Source organism: Nelumbo lutea, chromosome 1, assembly GCF_056320005.1.
Source record: "Nelumbo lutea isolate HS-2025 chromosome 1, American lotus-T2T, whole genome shotgun sequence".
Lineage (NCBI taxonomy): Eukaryota > Viridiplantae > Streptophyta > Magnoliopsida > Proteales > Nelumbonaceae > Nelumbo > Nelumbo lutea.
Genome location: NC_142684.1, coordinates 61,890,332 through 61,917,142, shown reverse-complemented (window position 1 = coordinate 61,917,142; position 26,811 = coordinate 61,890,332). Strand labels below are relative to the sequence as shown.

At 33.6% G+C, this 26,811-nt stretch overlaps 1 protein-coding gene across 1 annotated transcript; it reads right to left on the bottom strand.

The window, feature by feature from the left end:
• Positions 1–704: 704 nt before the first annotated feature.
• Positions 705–8,996, bottom strand: LOC148874853 (farnesyl pyrophosphate synthase). Its single transcript, XM_088963794.1, has 13 exons — positions 8,882–8,996; positions 8,548–8,777; positions 6,559–6,583; positions 6,266–6,381; positions 6,051–6,137; positions 5,835–5,951; positions 5,661–5,749; positions 4,617–4,668; positions 2,476–2,571; positions 2,321–2,365; positions 2,161–2,250; positions 2,004–2,075; positions 705–988 (listed from the first exon to the last, which is right to left on the bottom strand). The coding sequence occupies exons 2-13, from the start codon at positions 8,677–8,679 to the stop codon at positions 860–862; spliced, it is 1,050 nt and encodes a 349-aa protein (XP_088819920.1). The 5' UTR covers positions 8,680–8,777; positions 8,882–8,996; the 3' UTR covers positions 705–859.
• Between the last annotated feature and the right edge of the window lie 17,815 nt (positions 8,997–26,811).

Below are 26,811 nucleotides of genomic sequence, written 5' to 3'. Positions count from 1 at the left end.
GCAGTGGGTTATAAAGAACATGTCAATGAAAATTTTCCTTTTTCCACAGGGCTCTCTGCCTTATGGCTGGTTCCCTTCAAAAACAAAATTCTAACCCAATTATAATTGAGATACTAATGCAGACCCAGATTCTATACTGACAACCCTAATCAAAACTTAGTATACCTTGCCCAACCCATTGACAACCCTAACCAAAACTCTACATTTTATATGCCAAGGGTGAGACGGTTTGTCTTACCAATTACCATTCGACCCAAAGAAATTTTATTTCACTTAAACTTGAAATTGGACCAGTGCATCTGATGCTCTGATTCCGAATTAGGCTGCATTTGGCATTCCTTATTTTAAGGATTTTTCTCCTTTTTTCAGTGTTCATAGAGGCATTTTAAGTGCAAAAGGGAGAAAAGTCCTTAAAATAAGGAATGGCAAATGCAGTCTTAGAGACCATTTGGGAGGATTTCTGTGTTGATTGAACTGCATTGACTGAACCATTTTGGAGAAGGTACCTGACACAACTTCACCAGAAAGTCAATTTTACAGTTTATATAAAACCTATTTTTGACTTTCCGGGCTTTTACCAAACACGGCTTCATGACATTCCAGGTTCTTCAGCTCATGTAACACCAGAAGCCGCTGCATAAAAGCCTGGGGGAGGGGGAAGGGATAGACAAAGAACAAAACAACTTCGATGGAGAAAATCAGCAGAAGAGGCAATATATCAAGTGTTTGTAAATTGAACGAGAGAGACATCAATGTTTGCTTACGTGAGAAAATTGTAAACAAATTAGGAAAAGAAAGAATTAACATTTTATTCCATTTCCTTTTATCCTTTCCCTTTCCTCAATTGTTTCTCCAAGCCTTACTTCTGCCTCTTGTATATCTTCTCCAAGAAAGACTTCAACACAGCTTGCACTGCTTTGCTTGGATGAGATTCAATGGAGGAGATTAACTTCTCGTAGCTCTTACTCTCATACTCAGCAAATACACCCTGCAATGTTACAAAGGGCCTCAAATCCATTCCATCCAAACATGTAACATATATACACGATAGGAAACATGGCAAGGCAGAAATTTAGTTCTTCTAAAGATTCCAAGATATTGCAAAATCAGAAAGAATTACAAGACTGATTATTACAACTAATTCAAGAGTGCCTTGTTATAAATTTCCTATGAGCATCCTAGTATCAAAATGCAGTCTCATGAGAGCCCAGATCTCCCGCAAGCAAAAAATCTGCACACATAGCATCCAGCCACACACGTAGGGAATATCTGCCTACATGTTTGTTAAATTCATGGGGAGATTTTCCCAATGTGTGATTGGATTCTCATGCTTGCAGAGTGTGTGCAGGTTTTCTGCTTGCAGGAAATCCCATCGTGTCTCACAATGTAATACCATTTCTTCACCCAACCATTTTAGCTCTGCCCAATTTCATAAAGCTTTCACTCAAGTCTTTTTTATCAAAGACCCTTATAATATGAGGCATCAACCTCTGCTAAAGGTCTGATTATGCGATTACCTCTTCTATGTCCAGAAAATAAATATTACAGTAGTAAGATACATTAATAATGATTGGGGTCCACACCATGAATTCTACATGTCATATCATTCTATGTACTTGCAGCTACCATATGTTTTAAAGATAAAAAATGCTGATCCGTGGTTCCTTTAGCTGTAATTTGGGCTGTTTGGTTAGAAAGGAAATGCAAGATATTTCAGTCTAACACCCTGTTGAATGTGTAATCCCTCTTTCAAATTTATCAGGGTTTGGCTGAAAAGTAATAGCTTATTCATGGGTAATTTCAGCCATTTGTTTTTGGCTGTGGACTACTTTTTGGGAATTCTTAGCCGCCCTGTGGCTTTTTGTACAGAATCTCGTTGTTAGTGAATGTTAAGTTTTATAAATTACAACAATATAACTGATACCAATTGGAATACTATATACAAAGAAAGCATGAATAACCCTTGGCATGCGCACAGAGAGAGAGAGAAAGAGAGAGCAAACCTGAAGATTGAGAGCATTATAGAGTTCCTTTACTTTTGCAACCAAAATTGGATCTGGTTTTCCATAACACTCCTAAAATAAAATAACTACAAATAAGCAAATTCACTAGGGAAAATAAGAAATTTCAAAGCAATGGACATGAAAACTGTAATCTTACATGTAATAATTTCTTCTGTTCTTCGTTGGCAAGTTCAAGAGCTTTCACAACCAACCATGAGCACTTAAAATCCTCAATATCTGTTCCTATCTGATAATTAAGAAACCACAATGAGACGTTGAGAACAAGTTGAGAAGTTGAGAACAAGTCAAAACCTTACCTTACCAATCACTTCAGGATCACCGAAACAATCCAAATAATCATCCTAAAAGAGAAAAAGAATGCGGAATATTGACATGAACACCAGAAAACCACATAGGCAAATAATGGAACTCAAGGGATATTAGGAATTTCAATAGTGCAAAAGACAATCACCTGTACTTGAAAGTAGGTTCCCATTTCAATAAGAATGTTCTTTACATCAATATGTTTGTCCAAATTCTCACCAGCCATAAGCAATGCACATGCGACCTATGAGATCAAGACAAATATAAATAAGAATTATCAGATTTATTATCTTGCTACCAAAAAGAATATTGATAATTATAATAAAAGTAGGATCTAGCGTTATTGATATAATTTATGAAGCATAAGAAGGCATCTTTCTTAGAGTGACATATTCTGGTTCACTTTGGATAATTAAGGAAAAGGTAAGATGATATAAATGAATAATATAGTAATACACAAGCCAAGGAATTAAAGAGCAAGGAAAACATTTTGAACCACAAATAAATCAAGCAGAGACGACTCTGGCAGAGAGTTCCTGATTAAGATTACTGCAGATGATGAATACTCAAGTTGGAACCAATGGGAAATATGGAAATAAGTTCTGCATAGTGGTTATTCTCTAGTACTGGAGATAGACCAGTACTAGAGAATGACATGCCACATGTGGTTTGCAATTTACATAATTTTTTGTATATCAATTACTTTCTTAGATTGTTTTCTACAATTTGCAAGTGCCAGTACTCTGGCCTGGTAATGAGGAAGGAGGAAATGCTCCTCCCGTACATGCCTATAAGGATGGTTTAAGATCTCACACTAGCAGTTGGAGTTATCACTATGTCTTGATCATCCAACAATATTAGTCTGGATTTTGCAGACCAGTAATTGTTAGGTTCACTTGGAAGATAATCATGGGTAAAAAATCTTAACTGTGTGTGTGCTCTTGACCATCCATCCACCAATTGCACCCATTTGGGCAATTTCCAAGTAGTAAAATAAAAAATCCAGACTAATATTGTTGGATGATCAAGGCATAGTGATAATGCCAACTGCTAGTGTGAGATCTTTAACCATCCTTACAGGCATGTATGGGAGGACCATTTCCTCCTTCCTCATTACCAGGCCGAAGTACTGGCACTTGCAAATCATAGAAAGCAATCTAAGAAAGTTATTGATGTACAAAAAATTATGTAAATTGCAAACCACATGTGGCAAGTCATTCTCTAGCGATAACAAAATCTACAGAATTATTTCTTTTTAAGAATAAAATAGTATAAATAAGATTCTGAAGAAATATATGCATTCAACTATATGGAAGTTGAGCGATTTGAAACTCTACATATTTCAAAGAGGCAGATTAATGTCCAAGTGGGCAGTCAAGCATAACAAGTCGATGGATCTTCTTGCAGGTTGGCAAACTTGTTGGATGATACCAAGAAAAAAATGAAATGACCATACAGACAATTGAAAATAAGAAAAAAAAAGAGGCAAAACAAAAGATTTTAAATCAAAGCAGTGAACATCAAGCAAGCTTCCAAGACTAAAGCTTCTATATTCAAGTATTTCTAGGATATCATGAAATATGTGCAAGAAGAAGTTGGCATTCTTGGTGTGGACAGAAGTGATAAAGGATAGCCTAAGACCCTAAGCAGGAGATGGTTGGAGTTGGACTCGTTGTGGTATATTCTATGTTCAGCAACAGTGGAGAAACAAATCGTCTTTTTATCCACTGAAATGTGTCAAATCAATTATGGGTGAAGTTTTCTTCCTTACCTGATATCTGAAAGGTTTGAGCAAAAGAGGAAAGTTGATATGGGAAATGATACCCCAGATGATTTTTTGGAGTATTTGGAGGGGAGATAAATACTTTTATTATTGAAAATAAGATATGCTCAACCGATATGCTAGTGAAGAAGGCACTGGGTACTCATTGTTGTTGGCTGTCGGATCACAAAGCATTTAAAGGAATCCCATACAAGTTCTACAACTCTTTTATTTATTTATTTATTTTGATAGTCTGTTCATGAATTGTAATTCTTGGCATATACTACTATTTTATTGTACAGTGCATTGGTGTACATGGGTGCTGACCTTTTGTAATCACTGCTATATGATAACGAAACTCTACCTGTTTCAGAAAAGAAGAAGTATAGGAAAACAAAAACAGATTTGTACTGGACTAGCATCACTGAGTAGTTCTTTAAGAAAACATTACGAAAGAGATGAATATTATCATTAAAACCTAAATATTGATGCATTAGAATAAAGATTTTTTTCCCATTTTCACTCACCGGAAGGTAAAATGAATAATAGGCAGTCTTGTACTGGACAATGCGATGGTGACTGCACGCATCCAAATCATAAAGTTAGCAAAGACCATCAGAATTTTGACATGATTAAAACCAAAACTTATCCATAGTGGAAGTTAATATTGAGAAACAATGGGAAGAGTTTTGGAACAGTACATGGGCAAAAAGAAAACATAATATTATCAAAGAAATAAAAGATATTTCTAGAGGCCTAGACATCATGTATGCCATTTAGCATCATTAACAGGTTTTTCCTTTCAGATTATTATTGCCAAGGCCAGCTGACCACATATAATTAGGTCAAGGCTTAGATGACAATGATGATTAGTCGTGCAAAGGCCAATGCATTATGTTACTAGGACAAGTTAATGGAGACACTGGTTTGTCCATCAATGGCACAAAACTTCAGTTCATGCATCCTATATCATGGAATAAATTTATCTAGGCATTGATTGGTTACAATAGAGGTGTTTGTAGAAAAGAGTATATAGAATAAGTTTATGCATCACTGAAACCAAGCCGTAATCCTCTACCAAACACTTGTTAATTTCTGACATTGCTATATAAAGAAAAACGCAATATGGTATTTTCTACCAAGGGGAAATATTTAATTTCCTGCATTTCGCACCATAAATGAGACTTACCAATTAATCAGTCAGAGATACCAGTCATGCAAACAAGTGTAGTAGAATGCATGTCAGAAATCCTCATCTCTAAGGCTGTATTTGGTTGCAGTGCAAAGAATTTGCACTGATGCAAAACTATAATAATGCAAACAATTTGGCTGCAAGTTTTGATTTATTTTTGTTTCAAAATTTACCTTACTTTGTTTGCTTGCATTAAAAATGAAGTAAAATAAGACCTAAAGCAGAATAAAGTAAAACCTAAAACAAAATTATACCAAATTTTGCATTTTTTTCATTTGCACTCCCATACATTTGTACTAGTGCAAATAAAATTGCACTGCAACCAAACACAGCATAAATAGTAAATACGGCTTAAGGAAACATTTCTTTTCTTACTTACACTGGGATCGTGTACTTGGATAGATCTTTTTGTCCTTCATGTGTAGTAATCAAATCTATCATTTGTCCTGAGGCTGTCTGGAACTCCACCTGGTAAACAATAGAGGAACCAGCTAGACTTTCAGTATTTGACTAAAATGAAAGAAATGAACTTCTCATGCATAAAGACAACAACCTCATTAAATAAATCTAGAAGATCCACGTAGTAAGGCTTTTCTCTGAAGTGTCTTCTGAGAATTCTAGAAATATGGTTACGAAGGATAATCCCATCATTCACAGCAATAATGCCAACCTATAACGAAAAAATTTACATTAGTAATGTTAAGTTGAATGACAAATAAAACCAAATGGACTAAAAGTACTGTAGAACATGCTCACTATAGCCACATACTTCGGGCATTCTAAACCAACAAGGTTGACCACGGCGTGTGTGAGAGTTGTCCATAATATCATCAAGAACAAGAAAATAAGCTTGAAGCTGCATGTTTAGTTGTCAAGGAATCAATCTCATAGACTAACAAATAAATGATAACAAAATTGGTACAACAATATTCTGGTAAGGAGTTCAGGGTGGTTAGAAGCCAAGGATCATGCCCGGTGCCATACCCATTCAATGCACCAACCAAGTGCACATGCTAGAAAGATTTCATCTTCTGGAAGTTCTCTTCCTTCTTGCAGCAGCTTATAGCTATCAATCACAGAGAGACCTCGATTCAGCTTTCCTGTCAACAAACTATTAAGGTAAGAGTAGGCCATGTTACAATAGATAATACATTCCTATTTCAGTCAATTGCTTGTTGAATTTTTAAGTACAATATCATGAAATATCAGATTCTGTGTGTGAGTGTGTGTTTTATTGAAACAGAATATGATAGTAGTATAAATAGTCTGCTTCTTACCTCCAGGAACATTGTACTCCAGCATCTGCAATAGAAGGTACAAACAAACATGATTAGACTACGAACAAGCTAAACCCACCTCATAAAAAGCAGTAGAAAATACACAGAAAGTTTTCAAGTAACTCATTATCTAAGATATGCACAATACATATTTATGCTTGAAAATGATACATCTTTTTATTTTTTAATTTTATCAATAACAAAGGCAATTTCATTAACAAAGAACAATTAAGTTCAATGAAAAGGTGGGGAGAGATAAACTCTCTTAGCTCTCCCCAAGGAAGAATCAAGTTACAACATAGCCCAAAACAAATTGCTCCTTCCTATCCCTTGTTTAGCCAGTATGTCAGTAAATGCATTGGCTTCTCTTCTCATTGGCTTGAAAGTGATACTGACAATATTTATGTTATAAATTCCCCTGGCCTCTAGAAATTACCATTAAATTTTTCAGAATAAAAACTAACAATGAAAAATAAATAACATGAATAAAAAAATAATCATTTTGTGAACAAGTATTCACATATTTCAATTACTTGAACATTTATTAGGACTTAATTTATTATTTCCATCCTTGTGTGAGATTTACAACCTGGCATTCTGGTACCAAAGCTTATCCGTGTATTATGAATTTAATGTGCGAATGGAAAAGAAGATCCAAAGTTGCAACCTGGCTGGCTAATATAAACATAATTTGACAATTTCTGTTTGTTTTATTATTCTGTTCACATTTCATTTTATTTTTTGGCAAAGGGGGAAGGGGGCATATACATATGCAAGTAGAATTAATGGTTCCACTTTGGCACTTTGACATCTGCAATCTTTATTTTTCTGGGGCGAGTCAAAACAAAAAGGTGCTTGAAAGGGATATTTTAGTTGAGAAAATTTACCAACTTCAACAGCATTGCGTTTACATGTTTGGTAACTGAAATAGTAGTTAAATCTCCTAAGAGGTGGTTATATAGCAAGAACACAATCTCATGGAAATGGACCAGGAGAGTCAAGATTCTGCAAACTTCTTAAACTGTACTTTTACAAGGATGGACAGCACCATAAGAAGTGATTTTTTGCAAGTTGAAGGAGCTAGAAGGGATAGGGGTAGACCAAAAAAGGCATGGATAGAAGTAGTAAGAAATGATTTAAGATCCAATAATTTAACAATAGATATAGCATCAAACAGAACCAAAATGATAAAACAGGATTATGTATCCAATCCTATATAGTTGAGGTAAGGCTTAGATGATCGCGATTTTACAAGGGTGGGCAAAACATATGCACAAAGATGAAAAATCATCCGAATGCAATATCATTCCTATCGCTGTAAAGTGACAGAGAACCAGCAAAACCTCTGGCAACAATAGGTATCCAATTCCAGCTCAGTAACCTGCACATTCTACTCTAATTGCTTACACATGTAGCAAAGTCTTCCTTTTCAACTTTCTGACAAGGTAGGTAGTATCTTTATAAACCCAAATCATTATATCTATCAAGCTAGATCATTTATTCATTCACTCCATTACTTCTCTCCTGTGCTACCATATGACCCCTTTATAGGATCTGACTTGTTAGGACTTAGATCTACTTTATAAAAGCAATTCCCTTTTTCCCCTCTCCTACTTCCCTCAAGCTCCTCATCTCCTTTTATTCAAGGATATCATGCTTAATCAAACGGATTTCCACTTAATTATCGTAGCTCTGCACCATGACTTGAGCAAACAAAGCAGAAAAATAATCCCCCTTTTCAACCTTTTTTCCCCAAGAAGTAAAAGAAAACTAATGTATAGATAACAGAATAAAACAAAACAACAAAGATAATTCTACCAACCACCCAGATTACTGGAACAATCAAACCAGAGCTTTTGCATCCAATTGAGTGATGTTAAGCATTCAAACACTAAACACTCAGTATTAGCAGGAACAAAGAAAAGAATAACAACAATTACGGATCTTTAGCAGTAACGAAGAAGAGGAGGAAGCGGAAGAGCGCGTTACCCGGTCGACCCATTGACGAGAATCATCGGTGAAGTCGAAAGCGGGGTCTTGAAGCAGCTCAGATTTCAGGGTAGAGTATACCCTGCGGAAGGTCGACTTCATATCGGTCGCTGCTCCGTTCAAAGCCGCCATGGTAGAGACTAGACAAGAAGCGCAATGCGGAGACGCAGGAGATGACCGGGAGAGATGATACAGAGGGTCACTTGTTCATGTCCATGTGAATTTAAGCACTACAAAGAATCACAAAAGACAAGTAAAAGGATGTGACATCCATGAAAAAATAAAAGCAAGCTGTTACTTGATAATTCCACAAAAGGGATAGTATGGTATATACCAACTTCGGAGAATTCTTCCATTCACATTCACAGTTGCACTTGTTTACATCACGACAATTAGAATTTAATTTTTTTGTATGTAAATTTATATTTTATATTTTGGAAAAATTTGTATATTAAACAGTGTTTTCATGAATTTCTTGAATAAAAAAATGGTACCTTTTTTGTAAAAAAATAATTTAATTGTGAAAATAATAAATCAAAGAAATGTAATTAGTTTTATACATACTATATGTAATTTTTTCTTTGGATAGTAATGAGCATTTAGCACTTGGGTTAGGTTGTCTCTGGTTATAAGTGAGAAGTGGATTCAAACACTAAAATCGAAAGTTTTTTGTTCTAAAGTCACTAAAAGCAAAAGTTAAACGCAAGCTGAAATGTGGAAGAAAACCCAAGGGATGTTTGATTCCGTTGGAGTTTATTGAAAAAATGTCATAATGAGTAGTATAAGGGTGTTTGTGTTTATTGCATATGAAAGCATTGTTTGGTTTTATTATTTATCAAATAAACAGTAAGAAATTAAAATGTTTGGCTTTTTGTACATGGGACATTTAGGAAACATCAAATTTTTGTTTCTCTAACACTCCAACATTTTTTTGAAACGAAATGCTGATGTGGCATATTTTTATGAGTGTTAATCTTTTAATAAATGTTTAATGTGCCTATCTAAACAAAAAAAAAAAAGTAAACAACATTTAAAATGGAAAATATTTAAAGTAGGAAAGTACATATAAATGCTTAAAATAATAAATGACCTCTTTGTAAACCATGGTTTTTAAAAACGAACCGGTGATCAAACGGTTAGGGGTCCGGTTATCAGTTCCAACGGTCCAACCATTCGACTCGAATGGCCGACCCATTCTAAAGAAAAAATAAAAAATTTTAAAAAAGATTAAAAATTTGGAAAACGGTCAAAACCGTTTGAACTATTCGAACAATTAACCAGCCGATTCAGCAGTTTTCTAACCAAAATCAACAGTTTTAGAGGAAAAAACAGTTTTGGAGGAAAACGAAACCAATCAGGTGACCGGTTCCTGGTTTTTCCGGTCCGACCGTCCGGTTCAGTCTGGTTTTGAAAACAATGTTGTAAACTCCACCGGAACCAAAAATATACCTCACCATAAAAATCAAAATTAGTGAAAGCAAAACTAAGACTGAAAGAAACCTTGATATTAAAAAAGTAAGAAACAAGAACAACAGTCAATGAATGATAAGAGAAAAGAAAATTAAGATAAGAGAAGGCATCAATTTAAGATAGGTAACAAATTAAGGTGCAAAAAATAAAGGATGGAAGCCTTGAGCTTACCGTAGATCACTGTATGGGTTCCTTGTAGAGCTGACAAAAGAAAAAGCAAAATTAGTTGGAACAAACAAGGAGAGAGAGAGAGAGGGAGCTGCCAAAAGAAAAAGCAAATGTTCAAAATATCGATACAGGGCATATCAGCCTATATCGTGGCTCAACCTTTTTTTTTTTTTCTTGTTCATTTGGTTCAGAGGGATCGGGATCTGTTCCTCACACATGGGCGTCTTATAGATACATCCACCGTACATTGGGAATATTTATGAATAATAACTTATAAGTACAGAAAATGTTTCCATAGGATGCGCGTATGAATAGGTGTGAAGCACCCTGTGTGAGGAGCAGCTCTGGCAGCTCTGATTTCCATTCAGTTAGTTTAAGGCCCTTCTACCTCTTGAACCAGGTCAGACCCCAAAAAACCCTTGTATCAATGTATCAAAAACCATGGCTATGATATGGGAAGCCCCGAAACACCCCCTGTTAATGCGTTGGGTCTAGGTACGTACAATCAGTCCTGGACCAATTATTAATAGGGACAAAATCACAGATCCCGAACCATTATAGTTAATAGTTGGGTCTAACACAATAAACCTGATTAATGATAGAAAAATATTAAACTATTTATATATTAATAAATTAAACATTTTTAATTAATATTATTTTATTTATTATCTATCAAATGTATCATTTTAAACATAAAATATGATAAAAATTATAAGAAAATAAAGAATATATATAATAAAATAATCGGTTCCAGGTCTGAATCAATTCGGGACAGACAAGAATTAAAACCAACCCAATTATTAATTGAGACAAAATTATAAAACCAAAACCGTTATAATTTATTGATCAGTTCGGATCCATCGGGTAGACCCACCCATTAGCAGCTCTAAAGAGGTGATAGTGAGTTTAACTGTTGAACAAAACTTCAAAATTAAGGTAGAGTGATTATCAAGTAATAGAAACGGTTTTGATAGAGGTGAAATTTGGTAATTGGTCATGTGCTGAAAAAATGCCATGGAAAAAAACAAAAATAACAAAAAATGGAGAGGATAGTATGCCTACTCCAGTAGTATGATAGCCAATAAAACCAAAAACTAATAATACAAACAGTAAAATAAAATATTAAGAATAAGAGAAAATTGTACAGAAAAAATGGTAGCACGCTGCACCATCAAGCTAAAATGAGCAAAAGATAGAAATGTGCCACTTTGGTAGATTCTAAATGGATGAGGAAGAAGAGACGGAATGTTAGAAATTTAGGGGAAATGGCTGAACTGAATGGCTTATTGTTTTGCCTTTTTAGTAAACAAAATAATTAGATAAAATATATTTAAGAGCATGGTAATCAACTCAAGTTCAGTTTAACTGTTTAAGCCATAGCCATTAAGGAGTTCATCACAACCTCAATAAATTATTCACTAAAAAACAAAGCAATGAATCATTCTATTCAGCCATTTTCAATTGTGATCAAAGGCCCCCTTAGAGAGAGAGAGAGAGAGAGAGTGAGTGAAATCCTATTCAAGGGCCTCAACTAATGGCTAAAGCTTTTAGGTTGAATAGTTCCTTAACATGGTATTAGAGCCTATTTGACCAAGTGGTCTAGTGTTTGATCCTTATCACCCCATTATAATTAATTAAATTTTAGCACAAGTTTTAGCATGAGAAGGCATGTTAGAGAATAAAATCTATTCTATATTCAAGGACCTCACCCAACAGCTTAAACTTCATGCCATGTTTTCAATAAAAAAAAAGAAGATATCTCACACGAAAAAATACATAGGTGGTGTTTGGTCCATAGTTCAAAAAAAGGATAGTTATGCTCAAGAACCATATTACCTTTTTTTTTTTAAAATGAAAATACTGGTTTATGTATATAAGGAATTCATCTATTACCATTCAACTTTGATTGTATGACCATTTATTTATCATGATCCGATCCAATCCAAAATCCGATCTTATTTTGTCATATTCGGATATCATCCATATTGGATTTTAGGATCAAAAATAGGATTTGAATAAAAATTGAATCAAATTCACATCACCCCTTATCTAATACAAAATAATATATATATATTGCATTTTTATAATTTATATTATTTTTTTTATAAAAAATGTGTATATATTGAAAATAGTTGAAAAAAATACTTGTATTTTTCTTTTTCTTTATATAAACTGTTATATTTTCCTTTTAAATTATAAAAATTTTCAGAAGTTAAATCAAATTTGATCAGATTTGGATATCCAATATCCTTTAACGGATTTGGAATCGAATTGATGTTTGTGAGATCTGATCAGGGGAACCTACTATTTGTATTATTGGATTGGATTTGGATATTCACCGATTCCAATCTGATCCAATCCATTTGCGTCCCTAATAATATATATATATATATATATATATATATATATATAATGTGAAAATAGATATAATGATATGTTAAAAGTATATATAATTATATATTTTGTCACATGTATGAAATATATATTGCATTTATAATATACGAATATGGTCCAAGAACAGAATCATTTGGTTACATTTGTGTTCTTTGTGATTTTACTCAAAAATCTATCTTCCATGGTTTTCAAAAAATAAGGGTTTTGGTGGTTCTAGAACCCCCAACAAGTTGAAAATGTTCTTCACAACGCTGGTTATGTTCATGAACCGGATTGAAATATGAACACAACCACTTAAAAATAGACCTTAATTGTGAGAAAAATGCTAGAAAATTATAAAAAAAGAGAAGCATTCCACCTAAGTGTTTCCCTCCTTTTCATATATAATTAATATGGGCAATAAAATAAAGATATAAAAATATGCGATATATGGTGCCCCTTATAATTAGTGGTGATCATAGGGTAGGCCTAGTTTTGGGCCTATGATTTTAAATATGTTAGATTTTGATTTTAATTTTACATTTTAAAAGGATAATGATGAAAAACATTTAAATTTTGATTTTCCCATACTTTAAATGTCATAATTGCGATGGTTAGATTTAAAAAATTAAAATATTTAAACAACCACCATTTGCAAAAAAAATGAAGACATTTAGAATTTAATTTTTTTATACTTATTATTTATTTACAATCATTTGACTGTACTTAAAATGTCTTAACACAATGATTAGATTGGCAGATTAAACAGAAAAGTGTGGACTGGCCCATTGCAGATTTCTGAATTCCATTGTAGATTTATAAAAATTCAAAATGTCAAATACCCCCATTTTATACATCAATGCCCGGCCATGAATTGGCATCAATTCTAAACTGGTACCTACCCCAATTATACTTTAGGTCTAAGAATTCTGACCCTATGCTGAATCGTCATTCTCCCAAGATTAAAATATCCGTGCAACGTACCATCATTATTAGTAAACATTGACATTATATGTGAAACTACTAGAGAATTTACTATGGGCTTAGATATAGAATGGGTTGTGTTGGGTTGGGTTTGATGATTCCTTTTCATTTGATTGGGTCGGGTTTGGGTTGGACCAGCCCTGAACCTAATCCAATTTGTTGATAATATCATATTCCTACTTGGAACCGGCAATTTATTGATATCATTCTAAATTCATTAATACCCACTTTGTTATTCTCCTCTCTCTCATTCATTTCTTTTATTTTTCTTTCTGCACACATGTGCATCCACATGCCACCACAATTTGAATTTTACAAAGATGTTTTTGCTATAAGCCATATGCCATATTGACACAATTTGATAAGAAAGATCTTTCTATTATAAATTATCTATCATATTAAAATGTAATATCTATCATATTGGCATGTAATGCACATGATAGGGTTGAAACCCACTCTACCATTGATAACATTCTCACCCTAAAGATCAATGGTCAATTTCATCATACAATCACAAACAAGGGATCAATCCTTTTGTAGCATAGGTGGTAGGTATAACTTTATAACCACTGTAATGGTCGTTCGAAAGGAATCGAATTGGCTATGGAATCAGATCATGCATTAGAACCTGGCCTAATACTTACGAATTAATCCTTTAATAAGTCCCACATTTTTTTTTGTGGAATGCATAGATGCCTAGATATGATAATTGGGTGGGGTCCATTGATCCATTTTTCTAATTAAACATGTGATGCATGCAACTCAGTTTCCAAATTTTAGAAGGTCCTTAGTTTTTCTTATTTTCATCTATTTTGTAATTACTAGTAAAAGTGTACATGCATTTGCATGTGACCTTATCTCTAAGACAACTATTTATAATTCATGGACAGATTTTGATTAGTTATATGTGGACAGTTTTTGAACAGTTATAACTAGGCAATTTGTTAACTGTTATAAGTGGGCAATTTTTGGAGTGGGAGTAAAAGACATATATGCATTTTTTATGCCCATTGTATATTGCTTAGATAATGGGTAAAAATGTCTAATGAAAAGTCCAGAAAATGAGGTTATTCACTCTTTTATTAATAGTATAGATTGTCTATCTCTCACACACATGTATTTTATTGATGTGGTTTAACTTCGTCTAATTAAACTAAAATTCGAATTTGATTGTATTATAATATATATCGGTTTTAATATATATCAGATCCATGTGACTTAACTACTTTTTAGTCTAGATTAGGAAATGAAAATTAATTTTCTACTTATTAGGTTGTTTTATGCTCTTTCTTTATCCATTAGAATTCACCTAGGCCGTGTTTGAATGCGGTGGAAAAATCTATCATGTAAAAGTCAATCGATAGAAAAATCTATTGTGTAAAAGGTTCATTGATTTAAAATTGTTAAACCATTGAGGATTTTTAAGTGATAATGAATGTAAAAGTACATCAATTATCATTTACATCGATTATCAATGTAAAAGTCAGCCAAAAAGCATGATTATATTGATTTTTTATGTAAATTTTACATGAAAAATAAGCAACTGCAAAAGTGGACTAGAAGTAAAATTTTACATCGGTCCACTTTTACACTGAAAACAAATAAGTGTAAATGCAAACCGACAATTGAATATTACGTTGATTCACATTTACACATCAATCAAACACAGTCCTAAGGTTTGGACTTTAAACAATTCTTACATTGTGATTGATTATTAGTTCAGGTTTTAATAACCAATCTACTGTCTAAAGATGAGAAACATTTTCACATTTTCTTTTGATGAAGAAATAATTTGGTTTATTTTTTTTTTTATATGAGAAACTAGTTAAAACCTAGAATGTACATAATATCCATATATTTTTAACATTATATACACATCAAAAGAATGTGCTCTTCAGCTAGTGTATAAAAAAGTAAAACAGTTCTTGGCTTTTTTTGTTTATTTATTTTTGGTACACAACACTTCTTGGCTTTAGAACATGTAAAGATGTTTTTCCCACCATGCTAGTAGAAAGGAAAAGTGTAGCTTGTCTCTGTTTCCCCACATGCTAAAAGCAATTTTTCCCAAGTTCCAACGTTGCAGCAAAAATTGCACACCTCTCTCTCTCTCTCTCTTCTTCTCTCTCTCATAGCTCTAAGTTACAAAATCCTGTTCTCCACGTAGAAGTATTCCTCACCCTGCACTTGTGCACATGATTCTATATTATATTGATATATTCTAAAATTGCTTTGCAATCATTTTATTTAAACTTTTACAAATATAAAATTAAATAGGGAGGATGATGGTTCAACTCAGGGTTAGAATTTTTAGGCCCAAAGTACAGTTAAGGTAGTTGGCAGTTCGAAATTAATGCCAATTCATGGCGGACATTGATAAATAGAATGAGGGTATTTGACATTCTGAATGTTTATAAAATCTGCAATGAAATTCAAAAATTTGCATTGGACCTGTCTGTACTTTTTCAAATTAAATATGTTGTTATTTAAGTTTAGATTTTTTGACACCAACCCGTGCATCACACGAGTGTCTTCTAATATATTAATAAGACATAAGAGAGACATTTCAATGTTGATGCTATGCTACCAAACTGTTGTCTATTACTTTTGTTGTGTTTGGTTATAGGTGAAGGAAAATCAATCACCAATATTTTCCTTGGAAAATAATTTTTAAATGGTTGGGGTTTCTGTAAGAGCAGAAACTAATAAACCGCCATAAGACCCAATCTAATAATCAACCTAAAAAAACATGCATATGGTTGACAGCTGGCCACTTGATAAAATTATTAGAAAATTGTAGAATAATCTCTCAAAAGGAGAAACCGAGTAGATATCCTTCAAGATTTTCATGATCCTAATTCTCCAATACAGGCTTGGTTGGTAAGTGGACAGGATAGTCCCAGAAATGATGTGGTTTTGAGCCCCATTATGAAAATATTTAAGTTGTTGAAAAAAGTGTTGTATTGTGTCAAGACAAAAAATGAAATATGGGATATCAAATCAGCCTCACAAGATTGATTCCTACAACGTCCCAATTCTCGCCGTCTATTGGGAATATTTCATGATGATAATATCAAATGAATATATCATCATCGAAGATGTTCTCAATACATGGCAGGGATATACTGTAGGACGTTGTGGGGGATAATTTTGTGGAGGCTGATTTTAAAATCAAATATGGTCCTTATAGAGATAAAAGAGGATGATTTAATATAAAAAATATCTCAAACACAAAATGATACAAAATATAAGGTTTTATACTGTATATATTTGTATTTATACTCTTTCCAAACTAAGCTTAAGGCTAATTTAGTTATAATGCAATTTTATTTGTATTAATACAAATGTATGAGAGTGCAAATTAATAAAAAGAATACAAATTTTGGTTTAATTTTGATTTGGGTTTTACTTTGTTCTGTTTCAGGTTTTATTTTACTCCATTTGTACTGAAATCAAACAAAACAAGGTAAAATTTGAAACAAAAATAAATCAAAATTTGAACCCAAACCATTTTCACTACCATAGCTTTGCATCAGTGCAAATAAATTTGCATTGCAACCAAACACAGCAAGAATTTTTTTCCTTTAAAAATTATATCCAATATAAAACACACATCTAAAGATTTGAGAAACATACGGGCATGGTTTTCAAAAGTGGACCGGACCGGACGGTCGAACCAGAAAAATCGGGAACCGGTCCGATTCCATTTTTCTCCAAACCAGCTTTTTTCCCCCAAACCGTTGATTTTGGTCAGTAATCCGCTGAACCGGCTGATTAATCGTTCGAACAATTTTGACCGTTTCTCAAATTTTTTAATTTTTTTGTCAGAATGGGCTGGCCGTTCAGGTCGAACGGTCGAACCATTCAAACCGGTAACCAGACCCCTAACCGATTCGGTCACCGATTCGGTTTTAAAAACCATGTATACGGGTGCTGCCAAATATGAACCAAGAAGGCCAATCTCTTACCAAAAATGACTTAAATAAAAATAGAAGGAAAATACATAATTTCGCTACATTTTTTTCAAAATACTTGTTTTCCACAGCCATTTTTCATTTGACTGAATGAAACCTTATACATGAATGATTGAGAAAGATATGAATATGATGAAGTTTGACTGCAGACAACCAACCTTATACAGGAAATGAGTTGCAAAAAATCAGAAACAATGCCTTTTTTTCTATAAACTTGTGTTTTTGATGACTTATTATACGTACGTACAATCAAACACTGTAAAATAGCATTCGTTTCAGAACTTGTTCATTTTCCTTCATCTAGTTGAACGTTGAATTTCATGGTGGTCGACAATTGAAATTTCTATTTCTTACAATTCAGGAAACCCAGGATCAGAAATTTAGAACCATCAGATATATCCTTATTGATTAGGTTGCTCCGGCTGCCGCTCAACAAGTCCACAAATTTCATTTGAACTGTGTGAATGAACGGATTGTAGGTGGAATTGATCAGCTATAAGTCAATTAAGCCGTCTCTCTCTCTCTCTTTTGACTCTGAGATATTCATGGGACATGGCCCATCCAATGACGCAGCTCATTGACATTCTGATGGTTCAGGCTTCGGACTTCAGACTTTGGACTTGAGACTGATGTAGCAATTACTAATTAATTGTGGAAAGTCAATAGATTAAGCCATCTTTCTTGAACACTCTTCTGTCCCCTCTCTTCGCTATCTTCTTTTATTCCGCCTTTCTCTTTCAGATAGAAACGGAATTCCAGAGCTGGGCTTTGTGGACTATCGAGAGTCTAGACGATGATGACCAATAAAATTTGATTTCCAACACACAACCTTCTTCTAAAGGGTTATCCGGACCGGACGGTCAGACTGGAAAAACCGGGAATCAGTCAGATCAGTTCGTTTTTCTTTAAAATTGGGATTTCTCAAAAAACTGTTGATTTTGGTCAATAAACTGCTGACCCTGGAGATTAACCATTCAAATGGTTTGGCAGAACAGTTTTAATCATTCGACTCGGTAACCGAACCCCTAACTGGTTGTCTCCGGGTCGATTTTAAAAACCATGGTAAAAGGTAAGAAGTTGTGATATACAGGTTCAGTTTAGAAGAAGTCTGTACCTACCCCATCAAAGCTTTTTCAATGATAAAAATGAAAATGCAAACTTTGTATTTTGATTTTACTTTCCATGTTTGCCCTCAACAAGTTTTGTTTTCCAATGTTCTTTTTCGGTCGCTTGAGTATTTGATCTATCATAAATTGCCACGTACACTATTGGGTGGTGACCTGCTTGATGCTACCTATTATTTTTATTAAACTTACTACTGCAATTCTCCATAAATTCTCAATTATACACCTATTATTTTCAAAATTTCATTGAATTCATTGCAACTGTCCATAATTTCTCAATTACACACATAAGTACCACTAAATGGTGATTGGAGATCCTATATCAATAATTTATCATTATTTATGTTTTTGCTGAAATCCTATATCAATCAACTACTCTATAAATTCACCCTATTATTTAGAATAAAAATTAAAAATTCATGAACATGCATATGGAATCATCTAAACACCAAAACTTGAAAAAAATACAAAAGACACCTCTTATTGAATTAATGTTAATTTTAATTAGACAATAAGAATCCCTATTATGCGATTAATGCTAATTTAGGGTTTAGTTGGATAATTTTTTTTAGTTGAGTGAAAGATAGGGGCAGACTTAATAAGAAGGATTCAAGTATTTATTATAGCCACATTATGGTTAATTGTCTAGAAACTAATTATGGGAAAAACTTTCATATGCTTCTGAAAGAAAATCAAATAAAAATTTTTATTTAAAAATCTTAAAAATAGGACCTAGCCCTCTCCCTCTCTTTACCACGATAGCAGAAAGAAGATGAAGGAAATAGCATGGTTGGATGGTTTTAAGAGCAAAAAGTAAGATTAAATTTTGATATGTTGTTAATTACCAAAAAGAAAAGTTATGATCTGTTGTCTATTCTCTGTTTTTCTGATCTGTTGTTAAAAAATTAAATCATTTTATTAAATTGATGGTATCCTAGGCCAAGATTTAAAAAATCGGATCAGACATGGAACCACTTTGGAGATCGGTTCCCGGGTCGAATAGTCTGATTGTCCGATTCGAATGGATGGCCCATTTTGATTTTAAAAAATTAATATATATATATATATATATATATATATATATAAATGAAAAACAGCCAAAAACCATTGTTTGGGACGACGGGTCGAAGGTTCCACCACCCGGGTCATGGGTTGTTAACCAAATCAATGGTTTTTGGCCCAAGAGTAGTTTTAGGGTGAAATAAAACTCATTGCTTGACCGGTTCCTGAATCAACTGGTCCGACCGTCTAGTCTGGTCCAATTTTCAAAACCATGTCCTAGATGATGAATACTATGCCTAACCAATGGAATAAAGAAATGTCTTTGGCCCTCTAATAGTATCAACTTACAGGGTGCTCGAAAGTGTGGTCATCTCATGGATTGACCATTTCGATCCACTCCACAAGATGAAATAGATGTTTGGTGTGGTGTGGATGGGACTGGTCCACAATATATTGTGAACCTTCCTTGTTCACAAGTCAATTTTGTTAGACAGTTGTATGCCCTTAGCTCCAATCAGAATGATATACATTATGAATTTATTGTAAATGAATAAAGTACATATTTGATTCATGTTCCTGTGGTGTGTTTCTATGTAATACTCTTAAACTAGACACTTATGAGACTCGTGTTAGTTTAGAATGTTCACAGCCATTGGATAAGTCTAGGGAGATTTATCCTGCCAAGGCTAACACTGGTGTGCTACCAAGTGTTGGGGTGGCCTGTTTCATCCGCTAGGGTGAGACCCAAGGCATATACAGTGTAAGATTAATTGAATCTTTGAACCAGACCAGATTTCCAGTATTACCCTGGACCTTGGAGATTGATGGGCAAAACTGGAAAGTTACACCTGACCCCTAGACTCGATTATGATACTAAACTAGGTGTTGGATTGGGCTATCTTTGATATGTCAATCAGTGAGATCCTTAGCGGGGGTCAAAACCTAGGTATGTTGGGACAGTCTGAGAATTCATTTGAGTGGGTGATCATAGTGACAGGATTAGCCCCTTTGTCGGACAAAGGTAATGATCGGGAATGCACTCTTTCTAATGGAAACCAAGACTGTCGGCAACTGATTTCAATCGTTGAGATTTGTTTTGCAAAATATATTTTATATGAGATATAAAAGTATATATATTATGGTTTCCAAATGTTTGCAAAAGGTTTTAATTCCCGGGATCCATGTGAGCAGAGAGTGCAACATTGTTCCTTGTAGCCGAGGGAGATGTCATCTCTTTTCGGGCAGTGTTTGATCATTATGGGCTGAGAGGTTAAGTGTAAGACCATTGAGGGTAATACCTGATGGGCTAATCTTGCATCTGCCTACAATCCTTGGGTGTTACAAGGTGGATTGGCCCAAGGACCACTTAGGGTAAGTGTTGGGTCCATAGAGCCCATGTGATGGGTTTTAGGGGGTGCACTGTCCATAACAGTGTATTCGGCCAGGCCTTATAACAAAGGCTGGGCTAAACCCATGTGGCTGATGTGTAGATCAATGTTTGGGTCCCATGCCATACAAGAAAGCCCAACTGGGTAGCAGTTTGGAAGGCTAATTGAGCACATAACCTAATTGGGCCTAAAGCCCATTTTGAACTGGGCTGATTTGATCAGTTAAATAAGGGGTGAATTCTGATATTAGATTAGCAGATAGGATTGAGTATTAATCCTATCCACTCAGAGAGTCTAGATCTGAATGTGATTCAGATCTGGAAACCTCCTAATAGGATTAGGAGGGGGCTGATCTAATCTGCAGATAAGATAAGGGTTTACCCTTATCATTTAAAGGGAATTCTGATCCAAATATGATTTGGATCAGCAACTCCTAATGGGATTAGGAGTTGATCCCTTTAAGCTTATAAAAGGAGGAGGGGGCGGCATCCTTTAGTAGATACATATTCACATCCTCTTCAGAGTTGAAATCATAGAAGAGAGAATTCAGCATCATTGCGCTAAATCTCTCTTGCCGCCTCCTTCCTGTCGCCGCCACATCTGCCAGTTCGATTTCCTGTTGCCAGTAAGAGTGATCAAGATTGGATCTTGATATCAGTGCTTTGTGAAATGGCTGATTGGAAGTAGTGCTCACGTGCCATTTAGCTTATTCTTGCGACGGATCTAGTTCTTGTGAAGAATGCTATTGATTCTACTCCATCCTACATTGCACCATCTTCAATGGGAGCAGATTTTGGTTCCTTCCTTGGCGTGAACACCTTCATTAGGAGATACTATTTCTCCGTATCAAGTATATCCCTCTTCTACTGCTTTTGTTCAGATCTGGTTCGGTTCTTGGTTGAAGATTGATCATTGAAAAATATGATTTTTCTAAAATAGGGAATATGATTTCAAGTAGGATGCAGAGAAATTTTTTGAAATTCGCCCATTCTATTCCACAAGATTTGGGCGTCCACACGATGGATATCTCATCACTTCAAATTTCTCATCAATGGATTTTTCATGTGGATGCATTTGGTCCACGCCCATTTATGCTTTTATCATTGATACAATGCATCACTACCCTTGTGTTGCCCTACATCTTTTACCATTAGAAGAGAACTTCTCTTCTGTCACTTTGCTCCATTACCAATGACATAGCTTCACTAAGGAAAAAGACCTTCATTTAATTTTTTTTAATATACTTATATATTATAGAAAGAAGACCTCTTTTCTAAACAATGAACCATTTTAATTTTTTTTAAATATACTTATATCCACATAGTTTTGTCCACAATTCAGAACAACTGTAGACAATGGTGCAGATTAGTCCCTACCACAAGGTGTGGTGTGGACTAGTCTACACCCATCAATTTCTCATCCACTTTATAGAACACCCCCTTAAATATAGACGGGAGAGGGAGAAGAAAGTTTTCATAAGATTAAAAGTTCAATAGTGACCAAATCAAATGTGTGAAAATATTATACTCACAAAAAAGTCAAAATATTATTTTACTATTATGTCTCCATCTTGTTACCAACATCACTGATTAAAAGTTTATGTTTCATGGGGCTACAAAAATGTGGGTAGTCCATCCCCATCCCCTTAACCGCTAACCCCAGGGCTAGTATAAATAAAAATATGTAGAGTGTGAAACTTAGCTTGTATTTTATATTATTTTATATGTACTTGCACTATATATATTTATATTTGTACTCTTTCCAAACTAACCCATAGCAACAGTTCTGCACAATTTGGAACATATATGCATCAATAGTTGTGGTATATATTTGATTAGTGATCACTTGTAGGGGTGTTAAAAAATCTGATTTCAAATTCGAGATTCAATATAATTGAATCGAATTTAGATAATTCAAATATCTAATCAGTTGAATTTGGATATGACTTGATTCGATTTGATAAATATCCAAATTCAACCGATTATTTAATTCTTACATATAATATATAAGATATTTAAATGTTTTATAATATATATAATAATTAAATTATATAAATAATTTATATGTTCATATACTTTAAATAAATAAAATATTTATTAATAACCTAAAATAATTAATTGGTCAAATTTGAATCAAATCGAATCGAATATTCGGATATTTAACCGAATTTGAATATTAATTTTCAATATCCATCGAATATCGAGTTGAATTTGGATATTGGATTTTCTAATCGGATTCGAATTCAGATATTGCTTGATTTGATTCGAATTCGATCAATTTACACTCTTAGTCACTTGTGAACTGTGTTATGTAATTTATTAAGGCCCTGTTTGGTTTGCAAGAATAGGGCTGGAATATCAACCACAAATAGGTTATTCTAATTCCAACTATTTGATTGGGTGGAATCAAAATCTCATTCCCATTCTTGGTGGAATGGCATTCCCCCATTTTAGGGAATGGTCATTCCATCCCCCTCCCTTGGGAATGAGATCCCATACCTGTTGATTCCAATTCCCATTTACATTCTTGTTTGAACCAAGCAGACTATAGGAATAGACCATTCCGATTCTAGCTCTTAGGGGTGACCACGAGCTACTCGAGCTCAGCTCGGCTCGGTTTCAACCAAGCTTCAAGTCGAGATTGAGCCAAATTTACAAGCTTGTTTATTATCAAGCCGAGCTCGAGCCTAATAAAGCTCTGCTCGTGAGGCTCCCGAGCCAGCTCGAATAGCTACATCATCATCATCATCATCATAATAATAATAATAATAATAATAATAGTAATAATAATAAGATTATTACTATTATTATTATTATTATATATAATATTTTTATTTTTATATATAATAATAACAAATTATTATAATTCTTAATTTTTTAACTATCAAATAAAAAATATTTTTTATATATAATTTTTTATAAAACATTCTTCTCAAGTCGAGCTTGAGCTTACAAGCTTTTGACTCGAGCCGAGCTCGAGCTCAAGGTTCTATCTATTCAAGCTTGGCTCAGCTCTAAAGGATTTCAATGCCGATTCTAATCCCAACTATGACCAAACAGACCCTAAGTAATGAAGAGCTTGGGTTGAGTTTATTGGCTGTATAGAGATTAAAAGAGTATGAGGGTCATGCCCACATAGGGCTGTAAATGATATCTGAATGTCTGAATTCGAATTCGAATTCGATCCCATTAAAAATGATTTGGATTCAATCCGTTTATAATTGGTTCGAATATGGATCAACCCCTATTGATTTGATATAATTGGATTCAATTCAATTTAAATATATATGTTTATATTGTACTTATTAGTAAAATTGATTTGCATGTTGTATTTTACTAATATGTTCATGTTTTGTATAAGTAATTTTTAATTATTTTCTGTTCATAAAATATAATATCAGTCATTTTAGTTAGTTTCATTAATATTATATAATATTTTAATCATTTTTTATCTAATTTATTTATACCATTCTCTCTCTCTCTTTATATATATATATATATATAGATTTTTTAATACAGGAAAGTGGAAAATTTTCCATATTTCTTAGTCTAAAAATTTTTGTATCATAAATTAAATTTTTAGTAATACCACTGTATTTTTTTTTTTAAATTTAAATTTAATTTTTTAAGTTCAAATCTTTTGAACTGATCGACCAAAGCAAAAATTGACCCAAACCAAAACAACCTGAGTTGGCCAATTTTCACTAATGTTTAGTTAGTTTCAGGTGACCAACTCCCCAACTTGACAAGGTCGATTTGGTTGGCCATACAACCTACAACTGAACCGAACCAACCCATAATTTCCATCTATTGCTGATGCTTAGAATTTGTTGTTTACATTTCATATATGTCCTTTTGAAGCACCTATAATGCTCATGACCATATCAGTCCATAGGCCTAACTGAGAACAATCATTTCATTATTTTTTTTGGCCCTGTTTGTTTTTGGAGAATTACTTATCCAGATGAGTATTTACCAGGAAACACTTACTCATGTTCTTTTATTTTCGAGGTAAATAATACAATGACCATTTTAGCCATAAATCTATTATTAAAAGGGGCAATTTTGTCCCATTCAAGTATTGGCAATTTTCCCCTCAGGTGGAAAAGTTACCCACCTAAGAGATGGGTACCTGGGTAAGTGATATCTAGGGAAAATAAATTTTCCATGGACCCACATAAATCTGAAAAAGGAGCATGAGTATCTTGATCAAGAGATCGGCTTCGATCAAGGCAAGCCCATGCTCACACCATCCCAACAGCCTCTTGCAACCTTGCATTGGGAATGTCTCCCCATGAAATAAAGCACATAAGTATGGAGATATTCCCAATGTAAGGCTGTAAAGGCTGTTCAAATTGGCTGAAGCTGAACTCCTTGAAAAATCCTATTTACCAACTTTCTCCCCTTTCAAAATCCAAAAAAAAAAAAAAAAAAACAAATGAGCTATTTGTGGGTTTCTCCCACAGTATATTCATCTCATTCCACAAACACCAACTCACGAGATTTATATAGATTTATTCAAGCCACAATTAATTCTTGTCAAAGCCTATCCATATTTAGCATTTATTCTGTTCTTACCTGTTATACCTTCTTTCTCTATTTATATACAATTCCTTACAAATTACATAGTATTTTATCTTAAAATACAAACTTCTTGCATGTTCAGCTAAACAATTTTATCATCCTTTTTTTACTATACAAAGACAAGATGTTCATCGAAAGGCTGAGACGACTATGCTTATTTATCAAGTATTTTACTTTCTTCCATTGTCGTTATTAGGATATTCAAGCTATTCCATCAGTATTTATCAAATAGCTTATTTTTTACTCATCCTATTTGTATGGGTGTGGTTATTTGATTCATTTTGAAGTCACACTGGATTAAAATTGTTATTTGGCCTGTTCTAGGCTTGTTAGTTAGGTTTTGGTAAATTGACGAAGAAGAAATAATTAAGCAATCAAATGTATATCTAATTTAAGGGCATGTTTGGCTCATAGAAATAGGACCTGGAATCAGAACTGGATGGGTCATTCCGATTCTAACTGTTTGGTTTGGTAGAATTGAAATTCCATTCTTATTCTTGCTGGAACCCCATTAAGAGAATGACCATTCCCTCTTCCTCTCTTGGAAATGAAATCTCATTCCAACTTATTCTAATTTTTGTTTGAATCAAACAGAATATGGGAATAGACCATTCTGATTCCAATTCCAAGGAATTTTGATACTGATACCAATTCAAATTCTGATAGCAAACTAATCCAACCCTAAATGTTTATTTTCTAAAATATATTTAACAGTTTTTTATATTAAAAAATTTCATGATAAATAATTTATTTGTGTGAGGCTTCCTTTCAATATACTTTTTGTTTTTGAGCTTTGGGCCAATAGAACTATAGAAATAAAAATCAACCAAAAATTCCAAAAAGTGTTTCGAGTGTTTGGTAAGAATTGCTTTCAAAAACTTAGTAATCTAAAGCCACAACCTTAAACCACACAATGCCTAAAATTATTATTTGGCCTGTTCTAACTTGTTAGTTAAGTTTTGGTAAATTGATGATGAAGAAAAGAATTAAAAAATTAAATGCTCATCCAATCTAAATGTTACTTTACTAAAATATTTACCAGTAGTTTTGAATGTTCAAAAAAATTGATAATAAATAATTTTTTGCATGAGCCTTCATTTGGATATAAACTTTTTCCTTTTGAGCTTTGGGCCAGGACAAATAAAAAAAAAGACAAATTAAAAAGTGTTTTGAATGCTTGGAATGAATTGCTTTTTTAAAA

Bases quoted from the DNA above. Each gene is read 5' to 3' on its own strand.
- LOC148874853 (XM_088963794.1), bottom strand. From the start codon at position 8,679: ATGGCGGCTTTGAACGGAGCAGCGACCGATATGAAGTCGACCTTCCGC. The intron at 6,138-6,265 runs GTATGGCACCGG...CTAAACATGCAG, and splicing joins TTGGTTGGTGCATTGAATGG to CTTCAAGCTTATTTTCTTGT. The intron at 2,366-2,475 runs GTGATTGTCTTT...TTTCTCTTTTAG, and splicing joins GAACCTACTTTCAAGTACAG to GATGATTATTTGGATTGTTT.